Source organism: Passer montanus, unplaced genomic scaffold (assembly GCF_014805655.1).
Source record: "Passer montanus isolate IOZ18808 unplaced genomic scaffold, ASM1480565v1 scaffold44, whole genome shotgun sequence".
Classification (NCBI taxonomy): Eukaryota; Metazoa; Chordata; class Aves; order Passeriformes; family Passeridae; genus Passer; species Passer montanus.
This window is the reverse complement of record NW_024369262.1, coordinates 5,117,401-5,136,669: the sequence shown is the minus strand read 5'-3', so window position 1 is coordinate 5,136,669 and position 19,269 is coordinate 5,117,401. Positions and strand designations below refer to the sequence as shown.

Sequence of the window (19,269 nt, the reverse complement as noted above, 5' to 3'; positions counted from 1 at the left end):
CAAGTGTCTGTTCCATCCCAAATCTGAGCCATATGTCCTTGTGGGGTGAAAAGCAGAGTTTTCAGTAGGGCAGCCTTCAAATGCTCAGTGCCAAGCCCAAAGTCTCTGCTGTGCCTTCTCTCCAAACTCCAGTCGATAAAAAGTTCCTCAGCAGAATCCAAATTAGCACCAGGAAGTCATGACCTGTAATGTGGGAGTTGGAAAATGTCCATTTCTTCTGCAGGGTGCACTGGGAAATCACATGTTCCTGTGTAGGAACTTCAGGAGTGCTGAGCTTGATCCTGTTATCCCAGTTTGTTTTCCCAATCCCTTTTTTTTTTTTTTTTAATGCCCAGATATGTTACTATTCATTTGCTTCATTCTGGGCTGACAGAAACAATTCAGAAATATTCCTGAGCATGCTGGATCTCTGCAGATGCAGGGTGCACCTGACAGGGGCTGGTTCTGAGACCCTTGGCACAGTCACTTCTAGTAAAAAGTGGAGGGTTATTCTGACCCTAGCCCCAGCCCTGCTGAGCAGGTGACAGTCTGAGTCTTTGCTTGATTTCCAACAAGCTCTGGCTCTCTGCAGTGGAAATTTATTGCATAAAGAGGGGGAAGCATCTGAGACTGGTTTAAGTCAAGTCTAAGAGTTTCCCTGCCTGCCACAGCCACCCCGAGGAAGCACCTAAGGAATTAAACCATCTCTGCTTGTCCTGCATCCACCTGATCTCTGCCACGGCTGCTTTATAAATAACCACCCCAATCCTTCCTGAATCATTTTTGCTAGTTTACAGTGTGTGTATAACTTTTAAAACTGGAAAACCAAGAGCTGGCTCTGTTTGTTTTCTCACAAAATTGTAGCCAGAGCAGTGAATTCATAGCTAAGCTCTTACTCAGTGGCTACTGTATTATAAATAACTCTTCACCTTGGCCCTGCTTCTCCAGCCATTACTCACTGTGAGTAGCCCTTACAGCACAGAGTAGCAGAGGAGTAGATGATCCTGCTGTCATTACTCACAGTTTTAGCACCCTGGCACATCAGGAGCTCTGATTTCAAACAAGGAGCTGCTTTCCTCAAGAAGTGGCAAGTTTTCCTACCTGGTAAAAACCACACTTGCACAAATTATCCCAAGGAATTAGTACTGAAGATAAATCAACAATTAAAGCAGGGAAGAAACTCTAGCCTGGGGTATTTGGAAGGGTGTATGCCTGAAAGTGGTGCTGTGTTTTTTCCTTGGGCTCTGTCAGGGGTGTGGAGCTGAGGAGCAGCCGGGGAGCACTGCTGGGAGAGCATCACCTCACCCCTCCTGCCTTACCATCACCACCACTCTGCTTTGCTTTCAAAGTGTAAATTAACTTAAAGGTTCAAAGCTTTTGCGAAAGATTCCAGACCTGAGGTCATCTTCCCTGGGTGGTTTATTGGCTGGCCTGTGTTTGCCCACATCTCTAGTGTTTGCCAGCTGAGGGAGTTTATGAAATTTTGATGCAGGAATTAGGTTGTTGCTCATCTTGTACCTTCTTGCTCATATTATTGACAGTACCACTGAACTGCTTGAGGCAGATAGTATCTCAGTGATCACTGTGCTATTTCAGCTCTCCACTGCTGACAACATCAGAAGTGTTTTAACAGGGTTTTAATGGGCAGCCTCTGCAGCTCCTTGGAGGGTTGCAAATAGCTGCTGTGAAAAACCTTTTCTGCAGCTCTGAGCTGACATGCCCTCCTTTCCTTCCCTTCCTTTCCCTTCCTTTCCCTTCCCCATCCAGCTGCTGCCTGTCTGTGGCTGCAGCACTGGTGACAAGTGCCCCTGACGTGGGCCAGGCACTGTGCATGTCCCTGCATCCTTCAGGGAGCTGTGAGGAGGAAGAACACAGCTGTGAAACCTCTGGGCAGGGCAGGGACCCCAAAGTGCCTCCAGAACCCCTCCTCTGCAGCTGCCCCAAACCAGCACAGCAGCAGTGCCCAGCACACAGCTTCCCCCTCGTTTTGCTGCTCACATATTTTTCATGATACCCCAGAGCAAGACTTAACAATTGTGAAGCAAACAACCTTTAATTTTCAGCAGAAAACAGAATGGGAGGGAATAAATCCCCCCTCTGCTCAGGACAAAGCCTTGGTTTGATGGCAGCAGTTTCTAGCTGAGTGGTTGCCTTGCTCTGCTTGTTACCAGAAATGGGGCTTGGAGAACAGCTTTCTTTGCACTATGGAAAAGCTTTCTCCTCCCTATTTTTGCTTAATATAACTATAATGTGCCCTTTATCACACTTCAACTTGAGTAATCCCAGTTTGGAAATAGTGCAGAAATACCCATGGGAAAAAGCACGAGAAATGTACATTATAAAAAACACACAGGCCAAGCTCAAAAGATCCACTGACATGTAAATTTAATTAAAAAATTATAGGTCTTCAATGAGGGCTTGTGTCTTCAATTTACCAGTTTCCATGACTTCTCCAGCAAAAGTGTTTCTTTTTTGCATTCTTGGTGGAAAACACGCTGAGGGCTATTACAGCCTCCAAGAAGAGTCTCTATTCTGTGTCACAGGGAAAAAATAAAATTACCCAAAATATGTACACTTGAAATAAGTAAGAAAAATATCCACTTTCCTGTTTTGTTTTATTTCTATCCTCTAACAAAAGTTAAACTTTCCAGTAACCAGCAGTGCATGAAAAAGCATGTTCTAACTGTGTGAATAAGCTTCCTTTTGATTGCATGTGCAAATTTTAGGGTATTTTTGTTCTTCCCATGAGAGGTGTGTGAGATTGGATAAAATAGTGGTGAGTGGGTGAGCAGAAGAGCTGATGGCCAAAGGTAGAGGCTCATGAAATAAAATGTCACTATTCTAAGAGGATTCTAGCTTAAAGAAGGGAATCCCAAAGTTTTATTATTGAAAATTATTAATTTCTTCACCAACTGCATGTTTAAGGGAAGAAATCCCAGCAAGAGAATCCCACCTTCCTTGGTGTGATGTACCAGGACCAAGGGGTGTCCAAAATCCAGAGATTCTCCTCAATGTCCTCAGCCTCTGAGGCAAAATAAAACTTGAATCTCTTGGCTGCTAAAACTTAAAAGGAAAATGCAAAGGTCTTTGGAAGTCAGCAGGATTAAATGCTTTTCTTAACTCCATTCTTCCATCCACTCTTCTTTAGCAAAGCCCTGTGCAGGCTGAACCTCTCAAATATCAGGGTATATAAGAGCTACTTCTGCTTAATACCCATTATTTCAGTTTTTAATGCAGCAAAGGCAGTGGCTTTTGTGGTGCCTTCTTAAGTCCAAAGCAGCTGCTCAAAGGACCAAATCTTTAGGTTAAGAAAGAGGAAAAAAACCCTTTTTCTCTGGAATTTCAGCCCCTCAGTAAAGAAATGGAGGAGATGCTCAGAGCAGAGCTGTGACTTTCACACTTTCTGCCTCCAAGCTTGTGGGCTCTGCTGCAAGCTGCAGCACTGAAAACCACTGGGGTTTTTGTTTCTCTAACTTAATTAATAAAAACAATTCATCAGTAGCTGATGCCTTTCAGAGTGGTTTTTCCCTGAGTCAGCTTACTGTGGAAGAGGTTCATTATAAATTACAATGAGCAAAACAAAAAGAAATAGGCAGAGGAAAGCTTCTGTCGTGGTGGGCTTCTCTTAGCTGAGTTTATTTGAGGAAACTTGAGGCTAAAATTCTGCATTCTCATTTATAGACATTGTTCCATGTCTAAAATTAAAAGAAAGAGTTGCAGTGAGCAAGAGCAGAAGGGACTGAGGGAAGGAAAGGAGGCAGTGCTGCTTGAGACTTATTTTTATGCAGATTGTTTGTCACCTGTGCTGGTTCAGTGGCTGCTTTGAAGTTAGTCTGGCATTAGTGTTGTGCCTTAGGCAAGGTTGTTTGCTGCCTCCCTGGCCGTGTTATTTCACTTGCTTTTATGTTCGCTCCTATCTCATAGATTTGCTCTGCCAATTGGGATGCAATTGTATGAAACTTGGCTTTTGGTTTGATCCTGTGGCTTTTGCTCTCACCAGGCATCCCTTACCCTGCAGAAAGACACTTGGTGAATGGAAGGCGTTGGTTTGGCCTGGTCATTCCTGAATTCCCCATAAACAAAAATGGAATATTTCTGATCTTGTTTCTTAACACATTCTAAACATGATCAAAACCAATTAGAAGTCAGAGGGTCAGAGACACATTCATTCCAAGGGGGAATCTGATTTAATTATGCCTCTGATGTTGGACTCCATGATCCTAGAGGTCTTTCCCAACCTAAATGATCCCAAGGCTCATCTGGGTGCACAAAGGGGTTCCAGAGGATGTGTGAGGATCTGCCTGTCCTGTATGTTTGGTCTTGGATCAATACCGAGATTTAAGGGATGAATTCATCACTGCAGCTGTTTCTTGAACATCATGGAACAGAAACCAGGCTGCAGTTGCACAGGTTATGTCACTGCTTGAATCCTTGTCTCCTTTCCTTTATTCCCAAATATGTTTTTATCCCACTTATCTGGGGACAGGCCAGGTGCTGCATAGCCAAAGGGCACTTCCTTTCTTCAGGGTGGAAGAGTTCCCTTAAAAATAGACCCTGTGTGTGATTCTGGGTTCAGTCACCCAAAATAATGGCTAAAATTTCCTTATGTTACCCTTGGAGAAATATAAACTGCAAATTTATACAAACGAGGAAAAATAAAATGTCTCTTGTGCTTCCCTGATGTTCCCAGGTCCAGGCACAGCACCCATCACCTCAGGTGCCCAGGCTGAGACCACAGTGACAGCCTGAGACTCTGGGTCAGCTTTGTAACATCCGTTTGTCTTTATGGCCAGATTCTGAAGGGTATTAAATGTATAAAATGTGTCTCTTTAAGTGATGTATTTGAATCTCCAAGTCCACTGTTAAGTGTTTTCATGATGATGTGCTTAGGTAGGAACAAATGGAGCTTGTAGGGAAGTTTAGGGAAGATAAAATTTAGGATGCCTTGAGCTTTTTCAGATGGATTTAGCAGCAGGAGGAGGCAGGACTGGAGTGGGGCTTTCCTTAGCAGTTATTTGTCTGCAGCGTGGGCCAGGCAGGTATAAAAGAGAGGTGTCAGTGAGCAGCTGATGGCTTTGGCAGAGGTGAGGGTGTCCCTGCTTGTGGCTGTGCCCATCCCCAACCTCTGCCATGGCTCTGTGTTCTCCAGAACAGGCAACTCATCCTGCAGACATTTCCAGTCACATGCTGCAGAGCGTTTTAGGCAAATTTTGTTTAAGCAGCTGTCGGATGAAAACTATCAAAGCTCAGTTTTGTTCCTGGAGCTCTCAGAATATTCCTCATGGTTTCCTGGGGCTGAAAGCAGTCATGTGTGGCAAAGCCACACTGCCAGGCTCTTGTGCTCTGGCATTTAGAGGGAAATGAGGATCCTGTCCCTTCATTTACTTCCATTGCTGCCTCTTCCTTTATTTCCATGCGCTGAGGTCTCGCAGTCGTGGAACTGGGCAGCTCCTTCTAAAATACAATATTTACCCTGTGCCACTTCTGAGCCTGCATCCTCAGTGACAGAATTGATTCAGTTGGTGCTGCTGCACTTTTAATGTTCCCTTTTATGTTCATGTTTGTTCCAACAGAGTGACCACTAGCACAGACGACTTGAACTTGTATCACCCGCAAACTGACAACGCTGGAGCCACCAGTTTGTCATTATCCCTCCTAGTGTATCTGATTTAATTTTGCAACACTGGATTAATTCTTAAAATTGCAGTGCTTTTTGCTCGTTAATGGTCAGTAAATGATTCGGGGTGTGGGGGGAGGGTTGGTGGGGGAATGGAATTCATCAGTTTTGCAGTCGTTTTAATTCTTCTCGTTTTAAGTTGTTCTATAAATATGTCTTTATGGATGTAGTTTTACTAGCTTAAAAACATCTAATTGAAAACAGTTGCTTAAATCTCTTTGGATCAAGGAGGCAGTAATAAGCAAAGAGAGTATCTTATCCCTGCAATCCAGAAACGCTTAGTGACTGGTATACTCAGTGCATGTGTAATCAGCTTCTTGTTTCATCTAAAAACCTTAGCTCTTTTGGTGTGATTTAGTACTTCCCCAGCAGCATGGTTTCCCTTGTCTGTAAGATTATCAACGAGTGAAACAAAATATATAAACCAAAAATGGCCTAAGAGACAGGAGTGTTGTGAGACCTCTCTGGTTCTTTCCTGCCCTCTCGTCGTGGGGCGGGTGCTCTGCAGCACATCCCAGCCTTGATTTGAGTCTTGTAAATTAACATTTTGTTGTACATTATGTAATGCTATTCTTCTCACTTAACCTTTGCATCAGGCAGGACTGATCTCTGCTATTTTGTAATGCCCCCCAGCAGATGAAGCCTCTCTTAGAGGGGATCAGCCTTTGCCTGCTGCTGCTGCTCGGGAGTCCCAAACCACGGAGCTCCCAGGGATAAGGGCTGGATGTGCCTCTGCTTCCTGACTTCTGTGGGACTGCTTTGGCACAGGGGTTATTGCTGGGATTTGGCTCTGGGACCTTGTCTGCTGTTTGTTTGATGTCAGAGACGTGGGTCCTTTCTGGCTGATGAGATGTAATGACTGCAGCTCGCCGTGCACAGAGCGGGGATGCTCGGATGATGTGAATGCTCTAAATTATGTTGTTAATACATTTAAACAAAAATTACTGATGACCACTCTGGCTGCTGGCCTGTTTTTTCAAGGCTCCTACCTGCGTCCCTCTGGTTTGAAATGTGGTCCCATTTTGCAGAGGGATCCTCAGAAAGTGCCCCAGCAAAGCTCGGGAGGCTGTGAATGATCCGTGGCTCGTTTCCAAGAGGGGAAGCCAGGGGAAGAAAGCCAGTCTGTGCTGGGGGAGAGGGAAGGAGAAACCACAAGTGTTTCTTCATGCAAGTGGGAAGTAAAACAGGCTAAATTATGTGAGATTTAGTGATCTTTTTTTTTTTAAACATCTGTGTTATTCATCTGAATTGGACTGTCCACGTGGTTCATTATAATTTCTCATTAGGAGCAGTAATCAATGGAGGTGGTAATTTCATAAATTGCAAGCCAACTTTGAATAAGATTTTATGTGTCTTATTCCTTAAACAGGCAAACTGAGCCTTTACTCAGGACTTTACTCAGAAAGTTGTGCCATTTTCCTTTTTCATTGATTTTCTTTTGAAATGTCAAATAATTTCACACAAATTTATCAATCCAAAGGATTCAAGATCAGCAGTGTGGCAGCACCACAGGACTAAGGAGCACACACTTGTGCAGCATCTGATTCTTTGTCCAGGGTTAAAACTCAGAGTTCAACTCCTGAAAGTTCTTTTTCCAAGTCTTTGTGATAAGCAAGCAGCACTTCACACAAGGCCTTTGTTGGAAATCACCCGTGGTTTGGGGCTTTAAGAAATGCCTGAGTGTGTTCTGCCCATCTAAAAGCCATCCATTACAAAAAATAATCAGGCATCCTTTTTTTTTTTCTTGTACATTTGTGTCATTCTGCGAATCAGAAGCATTTTGTGTGCTGAGGGCAATGTGCTTTGCTTTTGGAATTCCTGAGTTTCACCAAAACCCTGGGGCATAGTTTGTTCAGGAGACCTGAGGTGACCTGTAAGTGGGAGCTGCTGTGTCCCTTTGCTGCTTAGCAAGATCATTTTAAAGAGAAAGTGAACTGCAGTGGCCAGATATAATGTGATAACATCATAATCCAAAGAGAAAAGCCGTATTTTTATATTAGTTGACCCTTTGAAAGCACATTCCTCTAAGACGGACAATTTTCTCATTTGTAAATGACAAATCTCAGGTGGAGAAAAAAATCAGTGACTTTCCTGAACCCAAAAATCCTTCTGCAAGCAGGAAGAAGGCTGAAGAGTCCCTGTAGAGGTTTGGATTCTGTGTTGCAGCTTTGGATGCTGAGCTCTCTGCAGGCAGGGAAAGGTGTAGGAGAAAGGAATATTTGGTTTGGTTATAGGATAATGTGCTGTCCTGTTTGGGAACCAGCCTTTCCATTCCTCTGGACTTAAAACCTTCATTTTTCCCCATCATCTCAGTGACTAACTGTCCATAAACACACTGACAGTCTGAAAAACAATGAGGAGGGACCTGCTGATTGTCCTCATTTCCCATGGAAAGCAGGAATGTTGTGTTTGAGCTCCTGAGCTGCCGTCTCGCAGTTTAATTCACCTTAAAATTAATTAAGAATCTTTATTGCCGTTGTCTTGGATTCTTTTCTAAAGTCTGAGTATTTGAGTTTCCCTCAGGGGAAGGGTGAATCTCTGTCTCCCTGTGGATGGGGTGTGCTGAGGACCCCCTGCATCCCAAAATTCTGCCCGTCCAGGGCAGCACGTCCCATTCTGAGGTGCAAAACAAAGTTCTTGGGAATTGCTGGGGTTTGCTTCCATCTGACAGGAAAGGAGCAACTGCCTGCTCCAGGATGGGGCCATTCCCAACCACCTCCCTGGGTCTGGGGCTGGGCAGGGGGATTGGCCTCTCTGTTTTCATAGCCTCAGCACAGATGGTATTTCACTGCTGTATCTGGAAGCTTCTCCTCCTCCGCCAGCCCTGCTTGTCTCCTGAACCAAGAGAAATTCCACTGGAAGTGTTAGAAAGTTCAGTTCCATTTCCAGGAGTTTTAATGATTCCTCCTTTTTCTTGCACGGTGGGTTAGGAACGTGTTAAAGCTGGTGGTAAAGTAATTTATGAAGGGCAGCTGGAGTTCAAAAGGTTCAAATATACAAGTTCAGTTCCAGCATCGTTTGGATCTTCACACCTCAGTGTCCCAACAGAGAAACTGGATACTGAGTTTTTACAGGTTTTACTGTAAAAACGGAGCCCTCCAGAACTTTTAGTAACTAATGGATTTTGCAGGAGTGATTTGACTACCCTGGATGTCCATTAGCTGGTTTGCTTTGATGTCTTTGCTGGAAACCTAAATGGCTTTTACTTGCACTTCTCTTTTTTTTACCAGTTCTGTGTTTGCAGGAGATATCTTTTGTATCACAGTAGCCGGTAGGGAAAAAAGTGATGTACTCAAAAATTGGAGGAGCATTTAATCACAGAATATCCTAACTAGAATTTAAACTGTTTGTTCTCGAGAAACTTTCCATCTGCAGCTCACCAATCCCGAGCTGACTACACGCAGTTTTAATCTTCTGATTCTTGAATTCATTCTTGTCTGGGTGGCTTTGGTGGTGTTAAAATTGAATCCTCAGGAGCTACATTGTGTTGAATCTATATTTCTCTCTTTTCCTTGCTTGTCCTACTTTATTACTGGCAATGGGGTTTGAAATACCCTGAAAATTCTGTGTTTACTAATATGGGGATGATTGATAAAAATAACTTTCTACCTCATGAGAAGTTTAAGAAAGTTTCCTGTTGTATTTATTGACACTTGGCATTATTAATTTCATGTTGGTGTTAGAGGTGCACACCTTTGATGGGAACTCTTAAAAATATCTTGCTGATTTAGAAGAAATTTTCATCATTTTGTTCTTCATGTGCCCCCTACACTGAGTCTGTCTATTTTCCACCACCAATCAGAATTCACTTTGTACACTAATATTAAGAGCAAACTTACTCCGTGTTGCAAAATAATACAGAATTTTAAAAAACCTTAAAAAATACTGATTTTTTCAGGGATATGTAACAATTCTGGCTATATTACACACAGAAAAACTGGCTGGCACAAGAGCAGAGGAATGATGAAACCACTTCCATTTGGAGGAGGGGGCATGGGATGGGCTGGGGGAGTTCCTCCCTGTCAGACCAGCACTCAGGAGGAAGGAGGTGTTGGAGCTGGTGTGGTTCCCCACACAAGGCTTTTATTTTGTGGTGGAAAATCTAATCTTTCCGAGACCATTTCTCTGGGGTCTGAGTCTGAAGTCTGCTTTATATTGGGAGATTGGCATGAAATCCACAGCACTTAAGAGGATAAAGGCCTTTGTCTCCAAAATGTACATTTTTTTTGGAACTGTAAAGGCAGTGGAACAAGAAATGGTTTTAAGTATATAATGTTAAGATTCAACCTTGTAATCCTTTCTCAAGTAAAAATATGTTATAGATCAATTTTATCAATTCCTGTATTTTTTCCATGTGTTTGAGAGCATTCACTTAAAAAAAAAAAAAAAGAGAAACCTTCCACATTTGACTAAAAGTTGAAGAATTAAAAAAGTTAATTACAGCCTATAAGGACCTACTGTCCACTAACCAGAGTGGCATCTTCTGGTTCCTCTGCAGGCACCTTGTGATTTCTGGGAGAAGCATGGAGACTTTAAAAGTCAATTCAATAAAATGCCATTTCTCTTATTGCCTTTCTTATTTGTTTGGTCACTTTAAAGGACCCCAAAGGCTGTTTGTGCATGAGGACATTGGGCAGCTCCTCACCTTCAAGATGAATTAAATAATGTTTTGAGAACTGTTGTGCTGTGAATAACCTGCAGGGTTTGGAGCCTTCCTCTGCTTCCTTGAGACATTCCAATATTAAGAATCATGGAGAAATCACGGGAAATAGAAGAAATAGAAGGAATCATGGGAAGAAAACAGGGCAGGCTGAGGAGGGAAGAGCTGGGAGTGGAGAAGGTGGGAGGAGGTGGTTCTGTCTGGGGGTGTGTGTTCAGCTCTCAGTCTGCAGGCAAAGGGGACAGAAGGAAAAAAATAGGGCAGGCTGAGGAGGGAAGAGCTGGGAGTGGAGAAGGTGGGAGGAGGTGGCTCTCTCTGGGGGTGTGCGTTCAGCTCTCAGGCAAAGGGGACAGAAGGAAAAAAACCAAGAGAAGGAGTTTGAAAGGAATAAAAGGAGAAGACTTGTTCAGTAAGTACATTAGGAATGATCTCAGATAAATAGATGGAAACAAGAGCAGGCCCCTGACTGATGTCAGTTCTTGTGGCACCACTGACTGAAATGAGTTTACACGAGCTCAGGGTCGGGGCAGACAGGCTCAGATAAAGTTTTTAATCTGAACTTCCAACTTCCTTCCTTAGTATACTTAAATTTTATGGTTTCAACTTCATAGATTAATATGCAAAAAAAAAAATAAATTGAATTTCCACAGGTGCTCGCATGGAGAGAAAAGTGATCAAATAGGTCAGACGTCTGATGAGCTTTGATGTCAAACTGGAAGAGCCTGGTTTGGATGGGATATTGGGAATTCTTGGCCCTGGCACAGGTTTCCCAGAGCAGCTGTGGCTGCCCCTGGATCCCTGGAAGTGTCCAAGGCCAGGTTGGACAGGGCTGGGAGCAGCCTGGGACAGTGGGAGGTGTCCCTGCCATGGCAGGGATGGCACTGGGTGAACTTTAAGGTCCCTTCCAACCCAAATTAGTCTGGGATTCTCCATTTCTGTTTTTCCAAAAAGCCACTCTCATGGCTTCCCAAGAAGAACCACAGCCTGTGACATTTTACAAGTGAGTTTTCTCCCAAAATTCCTCTCACACACACACACACACACACACACACACACACACACACACACTCACTCAGTTGTGGGGAAGGCAGCACCAGCTTTGTGCCTGGCCCTTGTGCAGCTCAGGTCCTTGACCAAGGAATTCTTGGCCCTGGCACAGGTTTCCCAGAGCAGCTGTGGCTGCCCCTGGATCCCTGGAAGTGTCCAAGGCCAGGTTGGACAGGGCTGGGAGCAGCCTGGGTCAGTGGGAGGTGTCCCTGCCATGGCAGGGATGGCACTGGGTGAACTTCAAGGTCCCTTCCAACCCAAATTAGTCTGGGATTCTCCATTTCTGTTTTTCCAAAAAGCCACTCTCATGGCTTCCCAAGAAGAACCACAGCCTGTGACATTTTACAAGTGAGTTTTCTCCCCAAATCCCTCACACACACACACACACACACTCTCAGTTCTGGGGAAGGCAGCACCAGCTTTGTGCCTGGCCCTTGTGCAGCTCAGGTCCTTGACCAAGAAACAGAATTAAGATTTTTCTCTTCCTAAATGCCTCATTTTGACAGTTGCTTTGCTGGCCACTGTTTCAGTTCCATTGAGATGTCAGATTTAGAGCAAAGCATGGGCAGTGTGGGATGCATTTTTGGGCAGGGAGCAGCGAAGGGCTCTGGCCATCCCTCCTCCAGCACCTCTGCAGTCAGGCTGCAGTGCTTTTAAAGTGAGCCAGCATCACTTGGATGTGGCTGAGGTGCAGCAATTTGGGAATTGCTCCCAGCTGGTGGAGAAATGATTTCCAAGCAAGCTGGGTGGCTCTTTAACCGCTCTTCCCAGTAGAAATAAGCTAAAATATATAGAAATTGTTGCTTTGACAAATAATCTAACGAGCCACTCAACTTGCTTTATGTATTGAATGTAGTTGCTTGACAGTTATTATTATTTTCTAATGATATTAAGTTATAAATTATTAACAAGTGTTTAATTTCAGTCCAAACAGACCCAACAAAAGGGATTTGTGCAGTTATGAATTGCAGCAAAATACAAAATTGTTGAGCTTTTAGTAAACGCAAACTTGGAGACCCTGGTTATTTCTCCTTCTTTCAACAGCCAGTCATGAAACTTTCTTGCCCTTTTCACCTTTAAACTTCATTTGAACTTGGAAAGAAGACTTGTGAATTGTGGAGGGGGGAGGAAAAAAAAAAAAAGAAAGAAAAGAAGAAGGGTGGGGGCTGGGGGGAGAGAAGCTCTGATTCTGTGTTACCGTAACAGTAATTCTGGCAAAATAATCCTCCTCTTGTGCATGAGTGTCTGCTACTGCTGCAGGGTAATCAGCTCACATGACATGCCTGGAGGCTAATGCTGGCCTGGGCTTTCTTTCTTTCTATTTTTTTTTTTTTTTGAAAGTCCATATTTAAACAAAGGCTGATTATCCAAACAAGAATTTGGACTGCATCAGCTGGACCAGTTAAATTATAGTTAGTAAAACTTGGCACCTCCAGAGCTTGGAATGCTACAATTACAGCTGGATCCTCATTGGTAGGAGCATGCAAAGTAATAAAAGTGGAGATTTTTATCTTTACAGGACATAGCTTAACTCTTTGAAGGCAGAGGACTGAGTGCCAGATCTTGCAGTCAGTGCTCAGACACAGAAGAGCTGGCCAGGAAATGGGATGAACACTTGGATCCGTGCTCGTGGGCCCATGCCAGCACAGGGTGGATGCTGTGGCACTTGGAGTGATGTTCATTGTCCAGGATTCCCCTGAGATAGGGAGCAAGAACACCAGCAGCAGCTTGTTCTTCACCTCCCTTGTCTTCCTGTTGTGTTTTTGACAGCGTTGTTGTGGTTTTATTTGAATTTCTCCTTTTTTTGGTGTTTCCTGTTGCTGTGAAAGAGGTTTGTGTCCTTGAAGGATCTGGGTGATCCCTGGAATTGCTGTGATTTTCATCCCTCTGGAAAACTGTCTTCAATGCTGGCCTGAAATCCTCATGGACCGGCTCCAGGGTGGGCAGGAGGCAGAAGTTGGATTTTGTTTTAGCAAACTGTTGTTGACCATTCCAGACTTGTTTTCCCTCCTTTCCTATGGGGAGGGCTTGGCTTTGATTAGTCACTTGCAAAGCTGAACTTTGGCTTTCTGGTTGTGTAATAAATAGCTCTGGTTGCCAGTCAGAAAATGAAAGTTCTCCTCCTAAAATTAACCCGAGAGCCCTTATCATTAGCGTAGAACAAATCAATGCCTTTGCATTAATTCCCATGGAGTGGGGCCAGTTGACAGCTCTCCCTGATGGAGCTCTGTGCATGGATTTATCTCAGCTTCCTTTTTAAGAAAGCGTTTGTTGTTTGCATTTTCTGAAAACCGTAGTGAGGAGTAAGGATTGAAATTCAAGCAGTCAGGACCATCCAGAGTGTTTGCAAGAGCCCACCTGCTAGATAATGTTTAGCAGGCTGTACTCGGAGTTTTATCTTTGGTCTTCTTCACACAGAATAAAAGTTCCCATTCATTAAATCGTGGAGAAGTTGATTTCCTTTCTTGTGGCAGTTTTACCATGTCCCAATGTCCTTTTGAAGGGACAAATGTTATGGATAACGTGCTTGCTGCAGCCGTGATGCCATGGCAGAGCAGGGAGCAGGGTTTCTCTGAATGGAAGGACGTGGCTTTTCTTGCTTTGAATTCCGAGGAGTTAAAGATTTTTCATCAAGATAAACGTGCAGATCCATAAGGTACAGCTCGCTCTGGGAGGAATGATACCACCTGGAAGTAAGAAAGACCTAAGGAAAAACTGCTGGTTAATGTTTACTCTTTAATTAGTGTTTTAATGGAGTGACTTTACAACGTGACCTTCCCAGTGGTGGCTGCTTTAGAAGGGGGGATTTGGGCACCGTGGGCTCCAGGAGCTCTTGGCTTTGGGTCCAACTCTCAGCATTTCCCATGGCTCAGGGGAGAACTTCTCCCCCTGGAACCAGGACATTGGGCAACTTTGGGCCACTTCCCATTAAACTCCTGACTTTCTGCTGGGGACCATGGGGCCTGCAGGAGGAGGAACCCAAACCTGCAGTCTCAGGCCAAATATTTTGACTTTTTTGAGGTTTCCTGACATGTGCCTGGGAGGCCAACAAGAGTTTCTTTCCCAATTTTGGGGTGGAATTTGTCTCTTGCTCTGTGTTCCCAGTCCTCTGCTCTCTGCTCAGTTCCCAGCCAGCGCTGAGGAGCAGCAGGGATGCCCCCATGAGTCTTTTCCATGACAATATTTCATTTCAAGCACCACCATTTGCTTTCTGGCTATAAAAAATCCTCTCTTTATTCCATCTGCTCTCCTTGCTTGCTGTCTGTGTTGAGCAGACTCATCTGAAGCCACAGTGGGATGGCTGAAGTGGTGCTTTGCTGGCTGGAGGAGCCCAGGTCTCCATCCTGGATCCAAGTGCATGCCTGTTATCCATCGAGGAAATATCCTTGGATTTAAACAGAGAAGGAATCCACAGGATTGGGGTTGATCAGAGAGGTGCTGACAGAGGGAATCTCAGATTTTAGACTCTCTTCAGACAGTTGGAATATTCTTCCAGCTGCCAAGGAGGAATCAACAGGAATGATCCATGGATAAATGTGGGCAACGAGCTCTACGTGCAGGACACAGTTCAGGCCAGCAGCTTTGCTCTGCAAATATTTCCTGTAATGCTAATTAAGAAACAATCTTGGATTTTAGGTAGCCAATATTGAATTCAGAAATTATTCCCAGTCTTGATTTGTCTCCTCTGTGGCCTGAATTCATCTCCTCTTTCTCCCTCTTCTCTGTTTGGTGGATTTATTCGTGGACCAGCAGGGAGGCAAGGAGAGGAAGCAGGGCAGGACTTGGGTGCCATTCCAAGCTCTCTTGGAATTACAGTTCTCACCCTTTTTATTTCATGGGCTTGTTGTGAATTAATATTCACTTTAACCTTAAACCAGTTCAGATTAAATCAGAGAGGAAAAAAGAAGAAAGTTCACAGTGAAGGAGTCCAAGTGAGAAGGATCCTCAGTAAAATTTCACCAGGCAGTCAGAGCTGTGCTTGGGAAAATAAATTTATTTCTCATTCTGCATGGGTTGTATTCAAAATGCCCACTGTGTTAGGAAACAGAAAGAAAATATTTTGAACTGTTTTCTCACTGAAAATGCTGCTACAGGAGCCACTCTTGATGCTCCAGATGTATTATACAAGCAAAATTATTTTTAATCTCTTCCTAATTAATATTAGATGTAAAATATCTTCCATGCAAGCACAAAAAAACAGTTCAAAATTTGTATTTTTATCTGTGTTTTGATTTCTCAGGACTGATGGAATACAAAAGAATATTTGTAGCCTTCTAAGGGTAGCAGGGATGCAAATGGTTTGGGAGTTGTTTAAATCAGATTTCTCAGCACACTTGGAGTTTTTGGTAATGGGACAGCAGCCAAATTTGTTGGTTCTTGTGGGTTGATTGTTTGTTGTTTAAAGCTTAATTAAAGTAACTTTTGCTTAAAAATGAGGAGGAAAACTCAAATTAAATGTAGATATCAGTGATAACTCTGTAATGCAGCTTTTTTCTCACAAATTGTGCTTGGAATGGGGGTTTAGATAGATGGCCATAGCTGAAAATAATAATAAGGAAATTCTATTTATGCCACAAGTTAAGAATTCCCATCACCAGCAAATCCTAATTTACTACTTCATCTGATTTCTGATGGGAAAAATCTAATTGCTTTTGTACTGGAAATAAAGTTGATTGAACTCTGAGTTTTTCCAGTGCCTCCAAAGGTTATTTCCCAAGCAGTGTTCTTTTACAAACTGCAGTGGTTTTTAATTTATCTGCTTTTTTCAGCAGATGAACATTCACTATTATTATATGTAGGGGAAGGGAGACTCTTAATTCTGATCTCTGTTGATGCACTGGTAGGTGGGACATTATTTGACTTCTAGAATTTCACATGAAATCTCCTTTTAGAGATGTGATGGCAGAAACTCCCTAGAGATAAAGCTGTGTGATAGAGGGAGCAGCTAAATATAATTTTTGTGGGTTTCTTGGTTTCATATCAAGCTCTGCAATTTCTTTCTAGAAGGAAACACTTGAGGACTCCTGCTGCCTATAGGAACTGTTCAATCAGTATTAACAGGCAACTTGTCAGGAGCACAATCCTTGGAAATACTTACTCTGGAGCTCCCTGGGCTTTAAATAGCAAATATCAGTCATGAAAAACAGAGATTTATTTGTGTTTTTTCATTGTGTAAAGAATTATAGAATTCCTATTTAGTTTAGGAAGGTAAAAATTAAAAAAAAAATTGGTTTTGCCTTTTGTTTGTATAGAATCAGAAACAATTGACTCACATTTATTCCTTTTAGTTTTTTCTGTTGATGTAATAATTTCAGTTGACCTGAGCAGTACCTGCTGGTGAGAGGAGAACTGATCACAGGCCAGCAGCTTTATCACTCACCACAGGCTGCCTTGACAAACTATTTAACATGATCAGTAAAACCCAGCTTTTCTTGTGAGATATCCAACTCTCTCTGGTTTTGGCACATCCCAAACTATTTGGAGCCTTGTGCTGCTGCAGGAAAGCTTTGCTTTGTAGCAAGCCCAGGAGAAAGGCTGAAAGCAGTGGTGGTATCCCTCAGACTGGGATCAAACCTTCCAAACCTCAAAGATTTCTACCAAAAGCTGCACTTGAAAGCTTAGGTGGGTTTTCCTTCTCACAGAACTTGTTTTCCCATTGCTCTGGCAAATTCCATTGAGTCCTTTCCCCCAGCAGGAATGGATCTGTCCTTGGAAGGGATTGCCATGAGGAATGCTGCAGGATTTTGTAGGCATCAGCACTGGAAGCAGCACGTTGCTGCAAATGAGTCAAAACTGCCCCAATGGCTTTGGTTGGGTTTGCTTTACATGTGGAGGAATTACTTAATTGGCAGAATTACGTAACTGGAGAAACCAGTTGTTTTTGTAATTATGGGGATGTTTGTGTCTGCCAAGAGACTTCCAATGCAGCAGGTTTAAACTGATCCAATTAGTAACGAAATTGGGGTAATTAACCTATCAGTTAATGAAACGTGTGCACGCACGCTGCCCTCAGTCCCTGCTCTGGGGTTGGGTTCTTGTCATTACCCTGCTACAGAAAGCAGATTTAGCTCCATATAATTTGTATTTAAAGCATTTAGGACCATAGAATAATTTAAATTGGAAAATACCTCCAAGATCGTGGAGTTCAAGCATTCCCCAGCACTGCCAAGGCCACCACTCACCCACGTCCCCAAGTGCCACATCCTCAAGGCATTTAAATCCCCCCAGGGGTGGGGACTCCACCACTGCCATGGGCAGCTGTGCCAAGGCTGGATGACCCTTACAGTGAAGGAATTTTCCCAGATATCCAACCTCATCCTCCCCTGGTGCAACTTGAGGCCATTTCCTCTAATTCCATTGCTTGTTCCATGGTGGGTGAACCCTGCCTTGCTCCAAACCTCCTTACACTGAGCTGGAGAGTGAAAAGGTCCCCCCTGAGCATCCTTTTCTCCAGGCTGAGCCCCCCAGCTCCCCCAGCCTCCCCTGGTGCTCCAGCCCCTTGCCCAGCTCTTTTCCCCTCTGGGATGAGCCTCTCTGGGCCAGGTGATGGGCTGGGATCTCCTCTTGAGGAGAACTTTGCTGGTTCCTGGGGCTTCTCGTGGCTGAGGTCGCGTGCAGTTGTATGCAGTTGCGTTTTTTGGAGGGATGATCCTCCAGGGAGGGATGGTTCCCATCCCAGAGCCCAGAGATTCACTGGCACATGGAACAAATCAGCTATTTTTGATAACAGGGGCTGTGATAAACACTGGACAGGGTTCCCCACAGTGTGGCTTGTTCAGAGCTCAGGGAATAATCCAGAAGAGTCACCCAAGGCTCAGTGCAGAACTCACAGAAGGCTCCTCCAAGACAAGGAGCTCTCTGGATAAACTCCTGTGTGCAGCACTATGGAAAATTTTACTCAGCAGTTGCCTTCCCTTGAAGTTGATTAATACAAGATTTCAGTGTTCCCAGTCCATTAATCTTCACAAGCACATCTGCATACTGAAAAATGTTTTTAAAAACAACATTAAAAAAAAATTACAGGCGCTGATAATTTTGAAGATAAAAAGAACTTAAAAGAGTGAAAATAAACTGCAGTTCACTTGCATGATGTGAATCCCAACCCAATGTGAGAGAGGGGCTTTGTCACTTCAAATATTTTAATTTAATAAGAGGAAAACATTGAAAAGTGGTTGTTCTCCAGGCACTGGATGCAGTTCCCACTGCAAAATACTCTGGCCTGTGTTGCATCAAGTAATAGTACCTTGCAAGTCAAAAAGGTATTAGGGAAGTGTTAGAGACATCACAGGGGGAGCTGGAGGTGAAGTTTGGGCTGTTGAGAAAGTTAATTACCCTGAAAAGAAACTAACAGTGGAGGTGTGTAAGAGCCAAGTGCCAGGAGAGCAGGATTTGGGATTCAGGAGTGCACAGGATTCAGGATTTGGGATTCAGGATAGCTGAGCCTGGTTCTCCTAGCACATTTGTTGGTACAAACAGGGTAACAGTGATGTCCAGATGCCTGATATTTCCTGGAATGCAGGATTTTAAAGGTTCCCTTCACCTTCTGGAACTGCAGCTTAATGAACAACAAACTCCACAGTTAGTTTTATGAGCCTGGATTTCTATTTATTTTCTCTAGTAAGGAGATACCTGGAAAGGCTGCCAGGTAACTTTGTGATCCCTTTGCCATTTATCCCAGAAGCACTGAAAGCCCTTTTTGTACAAGGCAGTGTCTGCTTCGAGGAGAGACAGCAAAACAAAACCTCCTGAACTCTGCTCAGCACTTCCAGGGGGGAATTGCTTTGGGAGGAATTTGGGGCTTACAGCTCAGGCAGGATCTTACCATGAACCAGCCTTCATTTGATGGGCTGGGACGCTGCCAGGCACCTTCTGCCAGCTCTGGGGACAGCTGTGACATCTCCAGGGC

The 19,269-nt window shown here is 43.8% G+C and overlaps 1 protein-coding gene across 9 annotated transcripts in view; it reads left to right on the top strand.

Annotated features, from left to right (window-relative positions):
• BCAS3 (BCAS3 microtubule associated cell migration factor) overlaps positions 1-19,269 on the top strand; it is a 299,564-nt gene that overhangs the window by 193,341 nt on the left and 86,954 nt on the right. Inside the window, exon 23 of one of the 9 annotated variants that reach the window (XM_039720708.1) lies at positions 5,553-6,600. The exons of the other annotated variants lie outside the window; for them this stretch is intronic. Within the exon in view, the coding sequence (XP_039576642.1) occupies positions 5,553-5,557 (5 nt within the window). The 3' untranslated portion in view covers positions 5,558-6,600. Of the gene's footprint in view, positions 1-5,552; positions 6,601-19,269 lie in introns of those variants that run through there. 9 annotated transcript variants of the gene reach the window in all.